Here is a 23,171-nt window from a genome sequence, read left to right as displayed (position 1 = left end):
AAGATTTAAGCACATGTCCACCACAAGAAGACTTGTATAAAAATGTTCATAATAACTTGATTCATAATATCTAAAAATTGAAAGCACTTTAAATGTGTCTCCGCAGGAAAATGGATAGATGGTATATATTTATACAATGTTATGAATGTTAATCAGCAGTAGAAGAGAACAAATCACTGATACAGAAAAGGACAGGAATAAAGAACAAAAATGTTAAGTTAGGTCAAAGAAAGTTGTTTATACAATGAAGTTTATACTGTATGATTCCATTCATAAGAAAATCCAAACTGAAAAATTGAGACTCAACTTCAGGCAGTTGAGGAATTCATTCTATCAAGATAAACTTCCCATAGATAACTTAAAATTATATGGGGGGCAGGTAGGGAGGGGAGAAGGGAAAAGAATCTGAAATCACTGTAAAATTATAAAAGAGAGTCAGAAACCAGAAGTGAATATGCCCTCAGTAAAAAGGAAATAACTGTGGGTGAGTTTCCTGTTTTTGTGTTTTTCAACTGAGAGGTACAAGGTAACACAATTAATATTTATAGGAAAGCTCAATTTGTTGACAAGAAAAGTAATTTAAAAAAGAAAATGCAAGCGTACCAAATATGCTGGAAAGTGAAGAGTAATACCCACAAAAGAAACAGTTGAAAAATTCTATGTATAAATGCTGCCCACATATCTGAACTACACATTTGAGGAAGACTCCATACAGTCTAAGTAAACTTAAAGAGCTGAAGAGGGATTTTAGCTACCACAAACTGAAGAAAAGAAGATGGAATTTGAGATCAGCCAAGCAAGCTGCCTGAAAAAAAATAAATTTAACCCAGAAAACTACAACAGAATCCAGAATTTTTTTTATTACAACATACCATTCACAATTTCTGGAGTACAGTATGCAGTCTAAAATTATTAGCCATACAAGAAAAATAGAAAAAATATGACCCAGGCACCAAAAAAAAAAAAAAAAAAAGACAATGGAGAGTGATTCCAAGATGAGTCAGACGTTTGAATTAGTGGACACAGTACTTTTCATTTCTTTCTTTTTTTTTTTTTTAGATTTTATTTATTTTTTTAAAAGAGAGAGAGGGAAAATGAGCATGAGTTGCCGGGGAGGGGCAGAGGAAGAAGCAAGCTCCCAGATGATCAGGGAGCCAGATGTTGGGCTCTATCCCAGGACCCTGAGCAGAAGGCAGTGCTTACCTGACTGAGCCATCCAGGCACCCCAGTGGCCAGATTTTAAAGCAGCTGCTTTAGCTATACTCAAAGACACAGGATAAATTTGTTTCTAATGAATAAGTAGGAAATCTCAAAAGAGGAAAATGAGGGAAATGAGGAGATGTTGGCCCAAGGGTCTCAACTTATAGTTATACAGTGCAGATAAATTATGGGGAGCTAATCTAGGGCATGGTGACTATAGTTAATAATACTGTATTGCAGGGGTGCCTGGGGGGCATGGTTGGTTAGGCATCCAACTTTGGGTTTCAGCTCAGGTCATGATCTTGAAGTCCTGGAATCAAGGTCTCTTGTAGGGCTCCACACTCAGTGGGGGATTCTGTTTAAATTCTTAATCCCTTTGCCTCCTCATTTACTCTTCACCTGCTAATGTCCTATCTATCTCTCTCTCTCTCTCAAATAAACAAATAAAATGTTTTAAAAATACTGTATTGTGTACTTGAAATTTCCTAAGAGAATAAATCTCAAGTATTCTCACCACACAAAAAAAGTAACTCTGTGAGTTGACAGATATATTAATCAGCTTGATGGCAGTCATCATTTCACAGTTTATACATATATCAAAACACTATTTTGTAGACCTTAAATATATATAATTTTTATTTGTCCATTATATCACAATAAAGAGGGGGGAAAATCCAACTTGAAATGGAAGAGAAAAAAAAGAAAACAGTCTCAGTGACTTGTGGGATAAAATAAGAGAAATAATACACATTTAATTGGGATTCCAGAATTTAAAGTAAAGGAAAACAATATATATTTTAAAATATTTAAAGCAATATTAGCCAAAAAAAAAAAGTCCTCATTTTATGAAAGACCCTAATTAGAATAAATACAAAGAAAATAGGAGGTAGTGCGAAGGGCAAAGCCTGACAACGGACACCTGGATGATGAGAAGACCTGGAGCTCAGACGATCTGGGGAGGGCTAAGCAATCAAGCATGAGAGTAGCTGATTAAAAGCAATAAGCCAAAATTAAAGTAATGGTGAAGCCTTTAGTAGCATCAGTAGAAGTTTATCATGCACACATCAAAAAGACGGTTTGCAAACCAGGAACACTCAAACCAAAACATGGTATGAGGCATGGGAGTGTATGAAGCAGCTTGTATGGGGGAAAGCTTTGACTGTGCATTCTTCACAGTGATTAGTTATAATTTTAGAATTGCCTTATAAATTGCAGGGAATTGATTAGTGGTTACCTGATATCAACCCGGGGAGAACAGTTCAAGTTTTTCTTATGATTTCCAAAAGCCTAAGCAAGAAGTGGCCCAGATCAAGGTAGCCTTGCAAAATAAGCTAAATTCAACTTTCCATGGCTAGACTCGTTTTGTCTGCTTAAACAAAGGCTGAATCTATTACTGATTTTAAAAGTGCCAACTTCCTCATTCCATCTCCCCTTCTGGGGTCAGAGAGATCAGTGCAGACACGGAGTTGTCTCACTGCCAAAGAACTCTGAATGCAAGTCTCCTGCTGTTTTATGAAGCCCATGCCTGAGGGAAATTGAAGAGCGAAGGGCTAAGAGAGGAAGAGTACTGAGAACTGAGTTTCCCAATAAGGAGACCACCAAGTGAAGCCTACTGGGCCAGCACAAGAGTGGCCTGGCAGGGGGTCTGGGTCCCTGACCACAGCTTTCTCCTGAGACTGCCGTTCATGGCTGTGCACCACAGCATGTGTGGGAGGGGTTTTTTGCCCTGGGAGGCCTGCCCTCTGTAGTTGAGTTTTCTCAATCGTCAAGGGACGGGCCTGAGAAATTACACATAGGATGTCAGCCTGAGCTAAAATCCTTCATTTCATTCCTTAAATTTTCAGGACCCAACCAAGAAACAGTCTACCCCATCACGAACCCTAATGGGTGTGATTTGGAGAGGTTCTGTCAGTAACTGAGTAATTAGTCTGGGGCAGCAGGGAACCCGACAAGTATCAAGACCCCTCTGAGTAGGATGAGACCTGTCTGAAGAACTGAATATAACCACGGGTCTCCACCGTTACCAAGCCAGAGAAAGAAGTCTCATAGCCAATAGGGTTTACTTTAGAGAGCCAGGACGCTTCCTCCCTGTTTCTATAGGAATCCTTTCCTATCTGGTCCAAGGCATTGAGTCAAACACAGCACAACTTTGGGTACAGCACAGTGTTCAGAGGGATTGAGGTGAGATCAGGATGGTCACATTCACATACAAGAAGTATAATCCCAGGGGGCCCATGTGGTCACTTTAGAAACAGGGTTTACAGAGTGAGGGCACCCCAAGCAGGACATCTAGGCTGACCGAGCTCCTGCCTTGTGGTTCCCGATCCAGACCTAATTATTCCACTTAGAATTGATTGGTTTCAGAACGACAAAAGATGGTCAGTTTCAGTCTGGTTTGTGCGTGGTACTGTTCGGGAACGGAGTCAACCAGCTTTCAATTAGACAGACAACACTCTCAATAATGCAAGTCACACAGCAAGGTTTATTTCCAGCTAGCTGGGGTCCAAGTATCTTCCCGGCACAGCGGGTTTCAACAAGGACCCCGAGCACTCAAAGCCAAGGGTTTATATAGCATTTTCAAGGCACTTTTTCATAGCTACATACATGTCTTGCGCCCCACTTTGACAGTTTAACTTTGTTTAATCTTTTTTTTTTTTTTTGCCCCTCCCCCCCACCCGGCGTCACCCAGGCGCCATCCTGGCGGTTAAGTGTAATTTAGGTATAAAAGAAATTTAGCTTTATTTCCTTCTGCCTCATCCTTCCTCAGGTTTATGGTGGGGAGGGGGACCTTAGGCCTTGAGGAACTGAGCTATTTGTCTCTGGAAACTGAGATATTGAAAAGATAGCCTTTTTGTTGTAAATCACCAGGACATTTGCAAACCAAGGGAGACTCCTGTCTTGCAGGATTGTGATCTCTGCAAGATAACTATTTGTTTTTCTTTAACATTTGGTCCTGTGGTGCCACCATCTCTTATCTCAAGTCTCCTATGCAGCGTCACAGTGTAGGCCTATTAGGGACAGTCAGTAAAATGGCTTCCCAGCCTTCAGGATGGCCATTCTCATGCTAACCCACTCTTACAGTGCAAGGTGCCAGCTTTTGCTTTGCCAAGATGGCTGTACTTATGTCAGGGCTAGACTCGAGGTGGGTACAGCCTTGTTTTAATTGGCCTCCACACCTGGAGCTGGTTTCTGGGACTTGTTTTCAAGTCCCCTGGGGGAAGGGGAGCAGGGACAGTAAAATAGGTCTGTACAGTACCAGTTCATCAGCCTTATGGCATGAATGACATCTGTGTGTTCTGTTGTGTGACTGCTGGCCCCACAGTCAGTCTGAATCCAGAGGTCCTCATAAGAGCTCAGAAAGGCAGTACCCCAACTTTCAATTCAGGAACAGGGCAAAGCTTTCAGGATCCATTCTGAAAGATCAGAAAGACCACTGATGTCTTTCCCCCTTTATCATGCCTCCCTAGATCCCAGAGTTTAGGATTTTTGCTCTGTTGTTTGTTATTCATTTTCCTATATTGTTGCTATCGAGTCGCTTTTAAAAAATGAACTTTATATTTCTTGAAATGCCCTATTTTCATCCAAACCTTTTAGTCCAAAAGGATTCTATGTAAGGTGACAAAAGCATTTATATAGGAAACCATTTTTTCCATCTTAATCAACAAGACACATCATGTTAAAGGATTGGTCAGCACAAAAGTTTTAAATCTCTCACCCCTTGCTGTCATATTAATCTTGTATCCGCTTGAATCTTTAGAAAGGGGTTGAAGGGATTTGCTGGCCCTTGTAGAGTCCTCCACAAACACCAAGATGTTAAAATTGTAAAAGAAGGATATACAACTGAAGGAAAGGAGCAAAAACCTGACCAAAGTTGAGGAGCAAGTGAGAAACGTCCTTTTGGGAGAATTGCGAAGCCAGATTGTTTATCTGAGGTGTGTAGTCCAGGCTGGGGTTGTCTTATCTCTTACCATCAGCTGCAAAATCCCATCCATTAACTGTCCATGAAAATCCTCAGTTTCCCCTGTGGCTTGAGTGCGGCATGAAGCATGAAGAGTCCACTACACATCCCATGATTAGGTCCATGATTTGTAGCTTGGGCTGCAAACCCAGGGCCATTATCAGAGACAACAGGAAACAAATGTGACATTGTAGGGTCTAGAGAGAGGGGCTTGAGTCAGTGGAAATTATGGTACGGCCAGGACACATGGAATGAAAGTGTCAAGTATAGGCAGGACCGGATAAGATTCTCTGATGAGCCCTGAGGTTTGATGTGGGGCAGGGCATTCTACCTGCCAACAATATACTCCACCCCTTAGTCTGGGGAATCTGTCCTTGGGCAGTGATGTAGTCTGAGAGGTGGGATGGGACAGGCTTTTTGCACTCTTTCAGCATCGTCTTGTCCCCCAGCAGTCTGCATGGGTAGGACCGATGCAAGACGGTGTCTAGATTTTCAAAGGCCGTCCTCACCTGAATTCAGAAGATTGGATACATACCTGTTGGCTCTGGGGTGGAGGACATGTTAGTCTCCACGTTTAGTTGACAATCAGGGTCCGCTCACTGATTGTTCCCTTGGACAAGTGTGGGGTCCTCTCTGCTGAGCATCCATATGAATCATAAAAATTTAGTAGGAGCAGGACGGGTTTTTCTCTAAATGCCCCATCTCCGTGGGGAGGCTTGTTTTATATGCCAGTCTAAAGCTCTCTAGAGGCCCAATGAAAAAGCCAGGCCATTTGCTATAGACCCCAATCAGGGAGGATTGCAGTCCTCCACATGTCGCACAAAAACGTAGCTATGATGGCTTGGGGGCAAAGGATTAGCAAAGATGTGCACAGACAATTTATCCATACCAGTAATACGTTCAGCAGTGAGGGACATCACAATAGAAGGCTGCAGGGGCCCACAGATACCTGCCCATTGTCGGACTTGGGCAAAGTCTTGGGTCGTGACAACTCTCTCCTTGATCGAACTCAGTCAGGATCCTCTAAACTCTCTTCTCGGCTGGGCCCTTTCAGGATTCCGTTGTCCTTCTCTGCGTTGTCTAGAATCCTGCTGCATTTTCTGGAAATTGCTACCCCTGGTCTGAACATGCTTCAACATCTTATCACCCTGGACTGCCTTCAACAAATAATCTGTTGGTCATTTCAGCAATATGTACCCTTTTAGTGATTTTCTTAGTAACGTTAGTAATTTTCCATCTACTAACATCTGATCCTGCTCCTTAGCTATAAATCCTCACTTTCCCTTATTGCATTCAGGGTTGGGCTAATCTCTCTCCCCCCACTACAGCACCCCATTGCAGTAGCCTCCTTGGAATAAAGTCCTCCTTACCTTCCATCTTAATCAAGTGTCCTGAATAGTTTACTTTATCTAATTGGTGGTGGCTTCTGACCCCAAATCAGAAACTATTATGTTTTTCCTTCATTTTGTTGCCAGGGATCACAGTAACCAGTACATGGCTCTATAAAATACCTAAAAAATGCAATTCTCTTTAATCTTCCTATTGAGTTCTAACCTTGGCAAAAGGATCTGGTCCTTACTAGGGACAGAGGGCCATCCACTGAACACCTAGTCTTGGTGATATCTGAAAACAGAAACATGCAGGCAAAGTGGCAAGGCCCTCCCACCATCCTGGGGACCACAGGAAGGCCTGGTCCCTGGATGAGTCACAGGGGTGGCCCTCAGGATTGGGACACAGGTAGGGACTGGAAAGCAGGTGGCACAGAGGGGACAGACTGATGTGAGCTGAGTCCAAGCCTCCCCCATGCTTTGCTGGCCATGCCAGGGAGCACTGGCTGCTGGTGGTGTTCTTCTGGGCCAGCAGCTGCTGTCAGGGCCGCTAATGCCCTCGCAAGGACAGGGCTTGCACTCAGGCAGCCACACAGTGCCTCTCATGCTTAAAAACTGAAGCAACATCGCCTGCCTCCAGAAAGGATCTAATTAAGGCTCTAACATCTCTTTAGGGCGACTGGGTGAATGGATTCCAAAGGACTCTACACTCTTTCTTTTTGTTCTTCGGAATCTATCAGCATCTACCTCCCATGCAGAATGCCTGTCAGGGCCTGGGGCCTGTGTTCAGTCATTCAGCTCCTGGATACCCGTGGGCTATCCCCACATGGCAGAGGACCCTGGGCAGTGGCTGGGAGTTTCCCTAGCTGTCTTCAAACCCCTCTGACTGAAGAGACCCCTGGTGTTCATGACTTTGTGCAATCCCTTCCCCTAGAGAGAGGGCAGAATGTGTGAATTCCTTGTGGTCGGCAGAATGTGGCAAAGGCGATGGTCCATCACTACAGTGGGTAGGTGACATTATCTAAGGTTGTCTTCCTAGAGGTGCTATCTTTCTCCTGCTGGCCTTGAAGAAGTAACAGCCACATTATGAGTTTCCTATGGAAGTTTGGGCCCTCTGTACAAGCTGAGAGTCTCAGTCTTGCAAGTGCAAGGAACTGAATGCTCCAAAATCCCAAGTTAGTTTAGATCTAGGCCCTTCCCTGCTCTCGCCTGTTATCTCAGGAAGCACCTTGTACACATCCCAGGGAGATGCTAAAGGAGAGAACCCAGAAAACTGTGCCCAGACTGCTGATCCACAGAAACTGTGATAGAGTAACTGTGCATTCTTTTAAACCTAAAAGTTAAGCCCCTCAGTGAATTTGTGTTAGTTTGTTGCAAACCAGGAGAATATGAATACATTTTTACCTAATACGTTAAGTTGAAGGGGCTTACTATGATTATAGGAGATGAGGAGAATGAAGTTATTTTTACAATACTCTATTATTTACTTTAAAACTAGATAGAAGGAAATTTGAAAGACTGTTTTGTTACTCAAACTATTCTATTTCTTGAAATAGAGCAAAGTTAATGATTTTAGAATGAATGAATGTGCTTTCTTAAAATCATTTATATCAAGTCAGAAAAGAAACCAATAAAAAGCACAAATTGGCATGACTCTGGGGCACTGCTTATGTACTAGAAAACAGCAGGTTATCGCAAATATCCTAGTATTTAAATCCCACAACATCCCCATCTGGTAAGTTTTAATATTTTTATTTATTTTATACAGGAGAAATTGAATCCCACAGAACTTATTTAATTTGATAAGGGCCGCAAAGGAGCTATATCATCATTATACAAAATTTGATCTGTTTTCAGCGTCCCGCCTTAGGACCTCCAATGCCAATGTTTACCATCTATACAAAGGGCAGGGATATTTTCTTCATGTCATCTGCAGTAACACGCTAACCATGAAGAAGCTCACCATAATATCGTCTATGGTTATGACCTACTTCTGTCTCATTTAGGCTAGATGCACTGAGCATATCAAATTGCATTTCATGGCACCTCCGGTTTTCCCTAAGATTCACCAAGCTTCCCCTACAGGTAACATTTCCAGGCTCTCCCTTCTTCCCCACACCTTGGGAGTCAGACTGCTGCCTTCTCTGTGGTGTGCTGCACAGGAGAGCCACAGGTGCTGGAGTAACACACAACTGATACTAATTCTGCCTCTCCTACTCATTAGCTGTTGGAACATAGGAGAAAATTTTAATGGCTTATAAACTCCTTTTTTTTTTCAGTTTATAAATTATTTTAATCTCCTGATATAAATTTCTCCCTCTTAGGATATTTGTTAGGATTAACCAGGATAACGTTAATATATGTTCATGTATTTACACAAATGACTCTATGTATATATACCCATATGTATATATGTACACCACATAGATAGACATGCAAAGATATGGACATTGCTCCCATGCCAGACATACTCATTTTCATGCAGCATGGCCAAGATTCTCATTTTTCTGTCATGTCCTGTAAATCTTGATTCAAATTTTGCATAGTGGCCTAGCCTGTCCTAATTTATAAAACGTGCTTCTCAAAGAACAATCTGTGTTTTCACTCTCCTAGGTAGTTCTATCGTTCATTCATATTCTCTAATGAAGGAGAAGGAGGAGAAGATGGAGGAGGAGAAGGGGGAGAAGGAATAGAAGAGGGAGAAGGAGTAGGGGGAGAAGGAGGTAATGGGGGAAAGGGAAAGGAGAAAGGGGGTGAGAAGGGAGAAGGAGGAGGAGGAGAGGGGAAGGGGGGGGAGAAGGAGAAGTGAGAGAAGGCAGAGAAGCAGGCGAAAGGTGCAGAGGGAGGTAAATGCAGTGGCATATTCATGTTTTGCTCCACGAGGAAAAAGACTGAGCACCAGAAGGCTGTCCTCATAAGGACAGATGAGTCTAGTCCTGACCCTCTCTATAGGACACATCATGAAAACTCATACTGTCTGCATGGGATTTGGGGACCTGACAAATGAGACTTCAATAGAGTCAATTATCATTTATTAAAGCAAGACCAAACCCAAACCCCCCCCCCAAAAAAATCCTCATCAATACAGCTTATATTTTTCCAGCAATAACAGATATTTATTCTTACATATAAGACTCTTAGGTAAGTGCTTCACCTCTTATAAAATTTGATTTCTCAATGTGACTCTACGAAATAGGTACAATCTTTAACATGAATTTTTTTTTTTAGGAAAATGAGACCAAGAGGTGCTAAGAGACTTGTTCAAAATTACACAACTTATAAGTAAAGAGACAAGATTTGACCTTAGAAACTCTGAGTACCAAAAATCTACTCTTACTATATATTTTACTTATGCACTTCTGCTTTAACTCTGTGATACATAAAGGGGTGTTATTGGTAAAGCAACACACTCTGAAGGATTCATTACCTACTGACAGATTCCTATGCACTCTTCTATGTCCCATGCACTTTGATAGAATTTATAATTTTTCCTTTGTTAATTCCCTTAAACAGAAGGAATGTGGATAGGAGATGTCCAAGGAGGTACAGCAATACTGCTCTTTCTATAAAAGGGATTAGATGTGTTCCCTTTGCAAGTAAACATTCTCTCCTAATACTAAGCAAAAACTAATAAGGAAAAAGAAAGCATTCTCCCCTAATGAAGACAAAATATTAGGAAGGAAAACCTCAAGCTTTCACTGCATGGTAGGGATGTATAAAAGACTGTTAAGTTGACTTGTGTTCCACCCAAATTCCTGTGTTACAATCCTAACCCCCAATACTTGAGAATGTGACTTTTTGGAAATAGGTTCTTTACAGGGTGACTAAATTAAAATGATGTAATTAGGGTGGGTCCTTTTCCAATCTGACTGGTGTCCTTAGAAAAAGAGAGATTTGGGAACATAAAAATACACATTGGGAAGATGAGAAGATAGGCGTCTACAAGGTGAGGAATATACTCTTCCCTCACAGCCCTCAGAAAAAACCAACTCTGCTGACACCTTGGTCTTAGACTTCCAGCCTCCAGAACTGTGAGACAAGAAATTTCTGTTGTTTGAGCCTCCCATTCTGCGGTATTTTGTGACAGCAGTCCTAGCAGACTATCTCAAAAACATTCTAAAATGAAAGATGGAGAAAAGAAGGAAGACATGTTCAGAATGGTGCAGATGAGCTCAGTTGTAGATGAACCCCAGGAGAAGGGGTGCTACACAGAAGTGGGTGAGGGATTGAGAAAGTTTAGGAACTCGGTGGGCACAAGGTGATGGGGCGTTGACAATTCCAAGGATTAAAATATGGATAAGCAGTATGAGAAAACTGACAATTAGAAAACCTGTAGATGAGTGACCCATGGTTTGTGACATTGAAAAATGAGACAATACGTGCTTCATAGTCAAGGAAAACCCCAATACGACAGGGAGGAACAGGTATGAAAAGAGTCAAGATCCTGGGATCAGACGTGGAAGACTCCTCAAAGACCTTATACTCAGATTCATTCTGTAAACCAATAACCCAGTAGCCAAACTGAGGTTTGTATCTGGAGTAAACATCTGGACGATTTACATTTGGATCAAAAACAAACCCAGAGCTCTCTTTTCTCTTGAGGTTTCTTGCTTTACTGTACACCCCAAGGATCCAGGCAATCTTTTCAGACACATCTACTTCCCAGTAATACTTCCCTGAGGAAAAATGTTGGTAGCCCAAGACATCAAAAGCCGAGAAATCACCTATAAATACATTTTTAAGAGAGAAGTTGTGCACAGTTGTCATTTGTCTTTTATCAGCAGAAATGGCAATATTCGAAATAGCATTGACTGGCTTCAGCAACACGTCCACTGTAAGAAAAAATGAGAGGGTCAGGTGATGGATATGGAGTAGGTGTGTCTTGTGACATTGTGAGGTAGGATGTAAGGAATGGACTGGGGGGAACTTATGTGGTGGGTCAGAGATGAGTAAAACACTTACGAACTGTCGTATGTTTGGGGAGGAATACATGAGGCTAAGACCACAGGACCTCATAGTACCCACAATGTCTAAAAAGGGATCATAATATGGTGATTTGAAGAACCTGTAACTCCTTCTTACCCCAGTAGCGTTGGACCTCTGTCAGCTCTGAAATGACAAAAGTTTCAATGATGTTCTTAGAAACAAAGGAGTAAACACTGATACCTATCTTCTCACTAGGATGAGGGTAGGGAGGGGAGTTCTGTGATGCTATGAACTGGTAAATGAACCAGACACCTTGCCCATTCCCCCTTAGGTCTTTCAGCATAAGAGATCTAGCTCTCCTTCTCAGGCCTCCATCTTCTCTCATCTAAAAACATCCTCCCCCTTATTGTGCCTTATTTTGCTTGATACTACAAGAATTCCACACCTACAATCTTCCTCTGATTCCCCTTACCTTTAAACACTTGCAGCATCCCACTCAGATCTGGAATTCGGAATGTACTCTTCAGTTTCTTGGGAACAATATTTGGCTTCTTCAAGGTCCACCTCTCACTCCTAGAGAAGACAAAAATTGATCACCCCATACTGCTGACCTTAAATCTCAGCAAGACCGATTCCCTCACTTTTTGCTCCACTGATGCACTTGAATCTCTTCCACTGGAGATCCGGGGAAGGGGGTTTGGGGAGATCCCAGATGCTGCACCCAGAGGGAATATGCTCATGTCTACCTTTCCATTTACCCTCTGTGTGATCTTCAGAGGGTCTTCACCTCAAAGAAACTCATGTTCTTCCTCCTAAAATGGAAAAATTAACCACATACTCTGTCTTTTCATAATAAAGCTAGATGAAATAATGGTGCCTTTATGAGGTATTGATACTCCTAAAAAAATTATTTGATATATGAAGAAGTCATTGCCATGTAGTGGTTCTACCAGGGACAGGCCAGAGATGTGAGTTCCCAGACATGTGATCAGTAAGAAGCTCCAGAGCTTGGCTACAGAAGGATTTAGGTTATCAAGTATGGAGCTCCTGTATTAAAAGTGTGAAGGGTCTCCAAAGCCTTTTATCCCAGTACAGATGTCCAGATAATAAATAATATTTAAGGTTATATTCTCTGGGGAAAATTACAAACATCTGGAAAAGAAGAAGATATGACAACCATCTGAATTTCATGTGTTTAGGAAGACCTTGATGTCACCAAGTGGGTAGGCAACATTAGACAGAAAAATGTATTTTCTACAAGATGTTAATGTATGTAAGCAAGAAGAGATTAATTATTGGCATTAGGATGAAGCCACTGTTCCCCAAGACTAGAGACTTTTTTTTTGGAAGTGCAAATAAAACCACTAGAAAGACCTTGTTTCTTCTAATATCAGGAAGAAAATAAATGCAGAGGAGCTGTCCTTGTGGAAAATTTGGGGGCTTGACAGAGGGAGGATAGGGTCTTCTCTGAAATAAGATAGGCACCCATGAAATATGGAAACAAACTGCAGCAGAGACAGGTTTGACCAGAATGAGTGAAATCATGATCTCATTGGCCCTAGCTCTGTGACCTCCCACCACCCCAATTCCACTGAAAATCTTCATCCGTGATCAAAAATTTGTAATGATATAATTCCCAAATTCCCCAGCTCGGTGACTTTTTTTTTTTATTATTATTCTGATTGATCCCAAGATAACTCTCACGGCTATAATTCTGTCTTCACATAAAAAAAGGACCATACCTGGTCTCCTACACATACCTTTTCATGACATTAATCATATCCTGGGGAGAAGAGAGAAAATATGAGTCATGTATAGGATTGCCATATTTAGAAAATAAAAATGGCTAATTAAAATTTAATTTAAGATACTTTAGTTTAAGTACACCTCCTGCAATATTTAGGATACCAGAATACCCTTCTACTATAAGAAAACAACTTATTATTTATCTGAAATTAAAATTTAATTATGCATCCTGTATTTTGTCTCACAACCCTCCAAGAGTTATAAGATCTCCTAAATTAAAACGTTTTCTCCACCTTAGACCCCTAAAGCTCCTTGGTATGAGGTGAATAAATAGATTATCAGAGTATGAAGAACAAAATATAGAGATAAGACTGAGATCAACCATCCCAAGGGCTCATGTAAGGATGTTAGAAAGATGATTTCGAGTACTTGGAGGTGTGATACATTTAACAAGTAGATAAGAGACTTTGACATTACAAAAAATACATTCATGAGGAGACCTCATTAATTCATCATGATTTTATGTATTCTAGAGAGAAATAAAGGTGAAACCCATATTAGCCAGACATCATTCCAGGCTCTGGAGAGTCAAAGATAATAAATTAATAATAATAGTTCTCCAAAAGTATATTTTCTTTCACTGCAGGTACAAGTAATAAAGAACTTCAAACAAATGTTTCTCTGGCTTCCCTCTACTCATTCTATATATGTCCTCTATGTTGCCGACAGTTACTCTCTCCAGTTTTTAAGCATGAAATAAGCCACAGGAACCAGAACCCTAGGAAGTCTAAAATGTAGGTTACTATTTCCCAACTATTTACATCCCACTGTCCAAAATGATACCAATGTCTACTCAGTCACTGCTTTAGAAATTATAATATTCTACTCTGAATTCTAATATTGTATTAAGCCAGTCCAGCTTATATCCTCAAAATCTTTTAGCCATCTTTTTATTCACAGCATAGCCGTTATTTGCCTAATTTGTTGAACAGAAATGTACCAATATATTTGGTTTCCCTCTCTCCAGCCTAACCCATTTATACCAACAAAGTCTTGACCATCAGTTGGCTCTAGGTCCTCAGATAAAGTTTTATTCTCTGTATTAGGCTTTTTTTTTTTGTTATTGTCTATGACTAAAACTGGTTTAAAGTTAAAAGAAAGAAGAATCATATTGCATGGAGCACTGGGTGTGATGCATAAACAATGAATGCTGCAACACTAAAAAGAAATAAAATAAAATAAAATGGAAAAAAAGAAAAGAAGAATAAATTCTGGGGCAGGTGTAACTTTAGTCATAGCTAGGTTTTTAAATGAAAATCTTGTCATCCGAATCTTTTCTTCTCAAATTCTATTTTCCACCTGCAATATTGGCTTTCTTTTTAGACTCTGTATGGAGTTAACTTGAATCTCCTGCTTTAAATGATAATATCTGATATATTACTTGCTGGAAAAGGGAACTTCTCTTTCTAGTCATGATAGTAAAATTCTAAGGCATAAAAGTCATTGACCTAAATTGGGTCAGGTCCCTATCTTAAAATAAGTACTGCATCATTGGTAAGCATATGGGAATCTCATATTCTGATTTACCTTGAATTGAGAGACACATACATGCCTGATGCTACTGATTTTATAAACCCTAACCAACTCCATGGACTGAGGATGAGGATGGTTCTTAATGGGTCAATCAAGAGGTTGTTACCAAGAAAAAAAAATGAATTAATTGAATTAAGATTGGACAGATGTCCCATACAACCCATTTCTTCACTGTCATCTCCTCTCCCTTTTTACCAAATTATTTCTCCCTAAAAAGGCTGAATATAATACAACAGTTACAATAATATTAAACATGGATGACTAATATCACATATAAATTATGATGTAAGAGCAATTAAAGATCTAAACTTAAGATCTGAAAGTATAACACTGAAGAAAAGAAAAAGAAAAATCTTCACAATATTGGATCTGTAATGATTTCTTGGATATGACAGGAAGAAAAGGACAGGGAATAAAAGAAAAATAATTAAGTTGGACCACACCAAAGTTAAAAATTTCTGTGCATCAAAGGATACCAGGAAGACAGTGAAGAGACAATGTACAAAAAGGGATAAGATATTTGCAAATCATATATCTGATAAGGTATTAGTATAGAGAACATACAACAAACTTCTACAACTCAACAATAAAAAGCAAACAACCCAATTGGAAAAATGGGGAAAGAATTTGAATAGATATTTCTCCAAAGAAGATATACAAATCTCCAATAAACCGCATGGAAAGATGTTCAACGTTATTGGTCTACACTTGGAAATGCAAATCAAAACCACAGGTTTTGCACAGTCTGGACTCAACAACAACAAGAAAATCAAACATAAACAAAGATTTGTGGTATTTGATTAAACTTAGTGAAGAGATGCCTTACAAATGCAAGAAGAAAGATAATGGGAGCTTATAAAGAATTTCTCTCCAAATTTTTTGCACTGCCTTTCATAAATTACAAACAATGGCAATTTCCTTTGTCATTCATACTTTGAATTATCCCTATGACCCTTGAAATGACACAGAAGGTATACTGAGGGGCCCAAGAGCCTTGAATGTCTCCATGAGGAAGCAAGTTTGGGGACCCAGCAGAGAAGAAAATATTCTCTCTCTGTTTACCCTGAATCTCATCATGTGGAGCTCCAACCCAAGCCTTACCTGCACTGTGTCTACTGATGACCGCCATATCTGATGTTCAATATCTGAGATGAGCTCCCTTAAGCACTGCTTCTGCTGGGCCAGTTGGTCTCTGGCCACTACCAAGTTATCCAGCACATTCACTTCATCTTCCTCCAGCTTTTGTAGCACCCTCTTCTCCTCGCTGTCCAGGGTTGCTCTCATGTCATTAAACCCTTTCAGAATCCTTTGTCTCTCAGTCTGCATATGATTCTTTGGGGATGAGAAGAGAAAGAGGCAGTCAGTCTGTCTGGCCAAGAGCTAACATTATCTGGGCCTGGGTGCCAAGACAAGAACTATTTTCTTCAGGGACTTCTCAAAGAGAAGGGAACAGTCAGAGAACAACTACTGAGAAAACCATTTCCCCACTCTTTTCTCCTGAGTTTCTCCCAAAGGAATATATTAAAGTATGCTTTAACGAGGCCCACCCCAAGACAAAAAGCAACACCTGGATGAGGCTAGGATTGCAGACACCTGTCCTGGGTAATCATGCCACACTGCCTAGGAACCCTTTCCACCCACAGCTCCTAAATAGGGAACACAGGGCTTTCCTTGGTGTGTTTTCTGGAAGTATTCGTGCCTCAGACATGATGATGGATACTGGACATGGGATTCATGAGTCATTTTTACATTGCTTTCCTCCATGTCTTCACCTCCAAATATTTGGTTTCACTTGTGATATGTATCCTCTCTGGTACCCAACCCTCAACAGGAAAGGAGCCAAATCAGGACCAGTTGAGAAGCCCCCAAACTCATTAATCTGAGGTAACAAAGAGGAAGAGGCCTGCTTGTGACTGGACTGAGGTGCTGCCAGTTTTCTGTCTCAGTACTCCCTCAGGAAATATCTCTTCCTGCCTTCCAGGAAGCTTTCTCCTCTCTGATGCTAGCTTCCAACTCCTCCACTTTCGGCTGCTCCTTCCTCAGTTTCTTCAGTGCTGCCTGGAGCTTTTCCTGTGAGAAAAGAATCACCAGAGTTAAGCTATGAGCTTTTGTAACACCTGGATAGAGGGAAGAAATCAGACTCATCTCAGAAGAGAACAGGTTACAGAAATGAAACTGGTGATTAGAATCTAAGATGTAGACAAAAATCTGAAGAGGTTAATATACTCTGCATCCCTGGATGATGCAAGCAACCATCCCTTGATCAAGAGTAACCTGAATCTCTCTCTTCTGAGAGGAAGAATTGATCCTGCAGCAAGGAAAGTCCTTTCATCTCATTGACAGGTTCCCCTCATCCAACCAACCATGTTCTCCAGAAACCCTTCTGCTCAAAGGAGAAATCAGATTCATCTTGGGGAGTATTTCTCCATTCATCCAAGTTCTCTTTGTAGCCTAGACTTATTTTTTTTTTTTTTTTTTTTATTTGACAGAGAGAAATTACAAGTAGATGGAGAGGCAGGCAGAGAGAGAGAGAGGGAAGCAGGCTCCCTGCTGAGCAGAGAGCCCGATGCGGGACCCGATCCCAGGACCCTGAGATCATGACCTGAGCCGAAGGCAGCGGCTTAAACCACTGAGCCACCCAGGCGCCCCGCCTAGACTTATTTCTGATCAAAAAATAGAGTGCACAAAAATTTCCTTTAAATCTCAGAAGCTAAACAAGGATATGGAAAGAGATCGCAGAGCTCAGTTCTACGATGACAAAGGGAAGAAAATAATTTTAAAAAGTGAAGGATTCACTTGAGGTAATTTTCTGCCACATCTACTTTCTCCTTTGGGCCTACCTGATAGTCCTTGGCCACCTTCTCCATGAAGAATATTTGATGACCACTGTGCTCCAGAGACTGGGCACAGTGCTGGCAAATGAATTTCCCATCCTCCTTACAGAAGATCAGGAGTTTTTCTCCATGGTGCTCACAGAGCTTTTTCTGCCATGGGCTCATGTTCTCTTTGACTTTCTTCACTATGTTGGCCAGGGGCTGATTAGGTCGGAGATTCCAAAACTGGTATTTGCACTGGCACACCGGGCAGTTGCTTTCCCCTCCTTGGTGGACCCCTGAATCCTGACTCTTTGCAGTGATGCAAGCTTGGCAGAAGCTGTGGCCACAGTCCAGACTCAGGGGCATTGTCAGAAGATCCAGGCAGATGGGGCAGGTCACTTCCATCTGTATGTTCATCTGTGCTGGAAAATTCATTGCAGTGCTCCCCTCCTTTCTTCTTGTCCTGACCGTGGAGTCCTGTCTTGCTCACAGACTCCTGCAGGGCAGAGAATGTTGAAAGCAGCATGATAAGAAAGGCAGAAATAGAAAGGATACTGATTATGTAGAGATTCCGAATGGGCAAAACATTAATATACAATAAAGGAAAGAAAACAAACAAGAGGAATAGGTCAGTATCAGAATGAAAAGGGCTCTTAGTAATAATTGCAAATACTTTCCTCTCATTTAATGTTTCATGACAAATTTCACCCCACCAGGGCAAGCTTGCTAGTTTCTCTTCTCCTCCTGGTATTGAAGCCCTTCCTACCAAGAATCTTGTGTAACCCATCAATTTTTTTCTGTCTTTTTTTCCCCACCCCAAACACATCCTCTCTGCTAAATATACTAAACCCACTATGGCCCCTGGGTTTTTGCACTGTTCTTCTCCTGTGTGGGTGATCCTACCCCTGATATTTGCATGATTCACCTTTTTTTTTTTTAATTAACATATAATGTATTATTTGCCCCAGGGGTCTGTGAATCATCAGGCTTACACATTTCACAGCACTCAGAATAGCCCATACTCTCTCCAATGTCCATAACCCAGCCACCCTATCCCTACCCTCCCACCCCCCTGCAATCCTCAGTTTGCTTTGTGAGGTTGAGTCTCTTACGGTTTGGCATGACTCACCTTTTAAAAACAACTTTATTGTCAATCGGAGAAAGATAATTATAATATGATCTCCCTGATATGAGGAAGTAGAGAAGCAACGTGGGGAGTTTGGCGGGTAGGAAGGTAATAAATGAAACAAGATGGGATCGGGAAGGAGACAAAACATAAGAGACTCCTAATCTCACAAAACAAACTGAGGGTTGTGGGGGGTGGGGGCGGTTTATGGACATTGGGGAAGGTATGTGCTATGTGAGTACTGTGAACTGTGTAAACCTGGTGATTCATAGGCCTATACCCCTGGGGTTAATAATACATTATATGTTTATTAAAAAATTAAATTTTTTTAAATGTTAATTCACCAACCAAAAAAAAACCAAAAATAAAAACAACTTTATCAAGTTATGTTTATATCAAATGCGTTCATTTTAAGGGTACAATACAATGATTCTAGCAAACTTAGGGAACTGTATAACTTTCCCCACAGTCCAATTTCAGAACATTTCCATGTTCTGAAACATGGTTTTCACTTGAAAACCAACTGAATGCCATTAGCGGTCATCCCCATTCTGAACCTGAGCCTTGGGGAACCATTGATCATATGTTTTTATAGATTTGCCTTTTCTGGTCAATTTGCATAAGTAGAATTATAATGTGATCTTTTGAGACTGAATTCTTTCACCTAGGATACTGCTATTGAGCTTCATCTAACCTGCCTTTCTTTCCACCGCTCTCCCATCTCAGCATGACTCACTCTTTTGTTTCATCAATCTCTTCTTCAGCCCTCTTATCAGGACCTGCTTTGACTTCTCTATAGCAAAACTGCTGATACTATTGCTTGCGGTACATTTGCTATATTTCTCTTATTTTTGCTATGTAATACATAGCATCTTTAAATGTCTGCCTCTTCCTCCTAAAAAGCAATCCATGCATACATCAGGCATGGTTTTGTGCACTGACGGAGCCTCAATACCTAGAACAGTGCATCATACACAGGAACACAGTGTCATGAATATATAAAGTTAGAATCTCCTTATCCCTCTGTACATGCTTAGACCTTTCTCATCAGCTTTTCATCTTTTCTTTCTATCTATTAGCAGTTCTCTAATGGTCCAGAAGAATTTATCTCCCAATTCACCTGTTCCACCCAGAGCCTTTCCATGTCCTCAAATTCAATCCCCAGAGACACCTACAGACACAGCAAGGGCCACAATCAGGAGGTAATTTCATCACTAACAATTTTATAATCAGTTGCAATTTACAAATCACTTAGACCTATTTATCCCTTATATAAAAATCCTTGAGAAATAAGAGTACTCCCTTTCTTCAAATGTAGAAATAGAATCAAATGACCTACAGATCATTCTTTTAGAGTTCATAAGGTATGGTAGGCTCATCCTTGTCTGTCTCAAATTAGATCTCATCCACCTGAGTCTTTTACCTGAATTCCAGGAAACGGTCCCCCACCAGTTTCCCTGATACTGTCATTCATCTCATACAATCTGCTCTCATCACTGTTCACACCACCAGCAAGAATGATTTTTTTTTTTTTTTTAAGCATCCATTAATCTTACTATTTCTCCAGTCAAATACATGTCGTTCAATTTGAGTCACTCTTTATCATGGTCAGCTTAGGTCCACATTATACATTCCCTCTGTTGCGTCATCCCCTCAGCCCAGCTCCTACTCCTTCCACACCCACACTGGCTGCCTTATGCGTTCCTTGATCACTACGGGGGGAAAAAATCCATCTTAAATCCATCAATTCCTTGAAAACTCAGCTGAAAATCACCTTCCCACACTGAGACCTAGCCTGAAAACTATTTTAAATTGCAAAGCCTGCACAGGTGTTACCTGTGACTAGTGAATCACTGAATCAAATATTCATGATGTACTGTATGTTGGCTAAACAAACATAATAATAGTTAAAAAAAAAAAAACTACAAAGCACTTTACCAGGGTACACCATAAATACTAAGCCCTGTGATGGGTCTTTTTCCTTTTTTAATGCTATTATTTCTTTATTTTTGTCTTTTCTTATACTGCATCATTCTTTTATTTTACTTTCTCTCCACTCACCCAGATTATAATCCTTTATAGATGCTTAATATTTACTGACTGTTCAGTAGGTGTTAATACAATTTTTTTTCATCACAGTTATATGCTTTTGCTCTTGTGAATTTAATCAAAAGTGTTTTAAAAAATTTAAAGCCCATTTTCTCCCATCCATTGGACACTGTACTAGTCCCCTGAGTAAACAATTAATATGCACCAGATATGAAACTTGTCTAGACATAAGAGACAGACCAATGACTTTTGAAAAGGGAGAAGAAAGGAAAGTACACATCAAAATATTATGTAACACAGAGATATGATACAAGGTGTTCAGAGGTAAGATTAAGATGGAGTCCTTTCTGAGAAATTACCGACTCCTTTCCTTAGCTCTGTGCAGAGAAAATGGAGTGAGGAGTTTAGCAATGGAAAAGTAAGGAGTTTAGCAATGGAAAAGTATATCTAAGATGATGGAGGACAAGTTCTAAATCAGGAGTGGACATCAGAGTGTCGTCGGGTGCTGCTGAGGTGAGAGTAAGCTATGTTCACTCAGAAGAGAACAAATTCCCTGTATCTGGAGCCCCAGAGAGACAAGTGATTGTGTGGGAGCTGGAGAGGTGGACATCAGTCTGATCATCCAGCCTCTCTCATCAGGCTAACCAAAAGTGGTGATTTATCAGGAAAGTTCTGGACAACTTTTCAGAAATTATCAGGACAAGAAGAGTAATAGGAGGAGTTACAAGAGTGTCTTCTCCTTGGCACAGGCCCTAAGATTCCTTTCCCTCCCACAAGTCCAGATAAGGACTCTTGTCTCTACTGGCTCTCTCAAGGAGCTTGGGCTTTTTTTTTTTTTTTTTTTAAGATTTTATTTATTTATTTGACAGAGAGGGAGATCGCAAGTAGACATAGAGGCAGGCAGAGAGAGAGATGGGGAAGCAGGCTCCCTGTTGAGCAGAGAGCCCGATGCAGGGCTCAATTCCAGGATGCTGAGATCATGACCTGAGCCTAAGGCAGAGGCTTTAACCCACTGAGCCACCCTGGTGCCCCGGAGCTTGGGCTTTTATGAAAAGGGAAAACAGGGCCCCATCTCACACACTTCACTGGAGGAAAAGAAAAAAAGATTTTTCTATTTCTGAAAAAAAAAGTTACTCTGGCTCACCTTAGCAAGGTAGAAAAGTCAAAACCTCAGAATAGAAAGAAGATGCGAGTAATTCAGCCTAAGAAATAATGATGATCCCTCCAAGAAGCAAACAAGTGTCTCAGTGTTCTTAAGTCTTCCTTTTTCAGCTGTCATGCCATCCCCAAACTCAATATATCTCTCTTCTGCAGAAAACATACAAGCAGTCTCTCTCCTTTAAGAGCAGCTTCAGAACCACAAATTAAATTTATCCAAATACATTCACTCTGTTCCTCCCAAACTTCCTGCCCTTTGCCTTCACAAACTGCCCCACAGACCTTTAGGCTGAAGTGGAGAAGTCTTTGCTCCGTGGAGATCAGAAGCAGGTATGGGCAAGATTGACTTACCAAGCCAGAAAACTGATAACTGAAAACAAGGAAGTTTCTGTTTAGGAACTGGGTAGAAATGAAACTTAAAATCTGAGAAGGGGAAATGAAAGAAAGGAAGCAGAATGGAAACTTAAAAAATAGCAGCGAGAAGACACCACAAGGGTGTCAGGAAAGGGTGTGTTCTAGGACCTGCACCAGCCAGGCACCCAGTCACTACATTCTTACTCCTACCCCAGCTTACTCCAGCATGAATATTTGAGTAAGAAAACAATGAGAAGTAAAATGATACAGCCTGAATACTCAGCATTTCAGTTCAATCCTATAATTATTTGTTGAGCTTATGCTATATTCAAGCCCCAGTCAAGCCAGGAAAGATAAAATAATCATCTGGAAAGGCTTGGCCCCTGAACTCTTGCAATGCAGACTGCAACGGGAAAGATAATCAGTCATAAAGCTCTGTAAATATGGGCAGACATAGTTACTATTAGCAGGTGATGAGTGAGCAGGAGGCTGGCTGAATATAGAGCAAGGGCTGGCACCTTGCACCCCCTCTCCATCTGCTCCCCCTCAGTAATATGTGTAGCATTCCTCAGGCACCCCTGACTGCCATAAACAATAAACAATCCTGCAAGACAGGAATCTCCCTTGCTCTACAGATGTCTTAGAGATCTACAAACAGGGAGGTTACCTTATCAATAGCACAAATTTCCATAAGCAAATAACTCTCCATTCCTTAAGCCCTAATATCTCCCTCTCCATCATAAATGAAACTGGAGGAGGCTGAGGTAGAAGGGAATGTAAATGATAGCAGGATCATAACATCCCACCAAGAATCTCCCAACTAACTATCTTGATGTTAATGGCTGGCCTAAAGACAACATTGATCAAGCCACAAGGGCAAGCCCTCCTCCTGGCACCTTTGTAGGCCCTCTTTAACA

At 40.9% G+C, this 23,171-nt stretch overlaps 1 protein-coding gene across 2 annotated transcripts; it reads right to left on the bottom strand.

Moving 5' to 3' along the window:
• Positions 1–9,701: 9,701 nt before the first annotated feature.
• TRIM22 (tripartite motif containing 22) lies at positions 9,702–22,394 on the bottom strand. Of its 2 annotated transcripts, XM_032360381.1 has the most exons (8): positions 22,183–22,394; positions 17,592–18,063; positions 16,726–16,821; positions 15,853–16,083; positions 13,173–13,195; positions 11,885–11,985; positions 11,569–11,595; positions 9,702–11,318 (listed from the first exon to the last, which is right to left on the bottom strand). In XM_032360381.1, exons 2-8 carry the CDS (start codon positions 18,000–18,002, stop codon positions 10,723–10,725), a joined length of 1,485 nt encoding a protein of 494 aa, XP_032216272.1. In that variant the 5' UTR covers positions 18,003–18,063; positions 22,183–22,394; the 3' UTR covers positions 9,702–10,722. The 2 variants fall into 2 exon arrangements, with proteins under 2 accessions (XP_032216272.1, XP_032216273.1); XM_032360382.1 differs by lacking the exon at positions 15,853–16,083.
• Positions 22,395–23,171: the final 777 nt, after the last annotated feature.

The sequence above is a fragment of the Mustela erminea genome, chromosome 9 (genome assembly GCF_009829155.1).
Source record: "Mustela erminea isolate mMusErm1 chromosome 9, mMusErm1.Pri, whole genome shotgun sequence".
Taxonomy (NCBI): Eukaryota; Metazoa; Chordata; class Mammalia; order Carnivora; family Mustelidae; genus Mustela; species Mustela erminea.
Note: the sequence above shows the minus strand (reverse complement) of the source record. Positions and strands in the feature narration are given on the sequence as shown.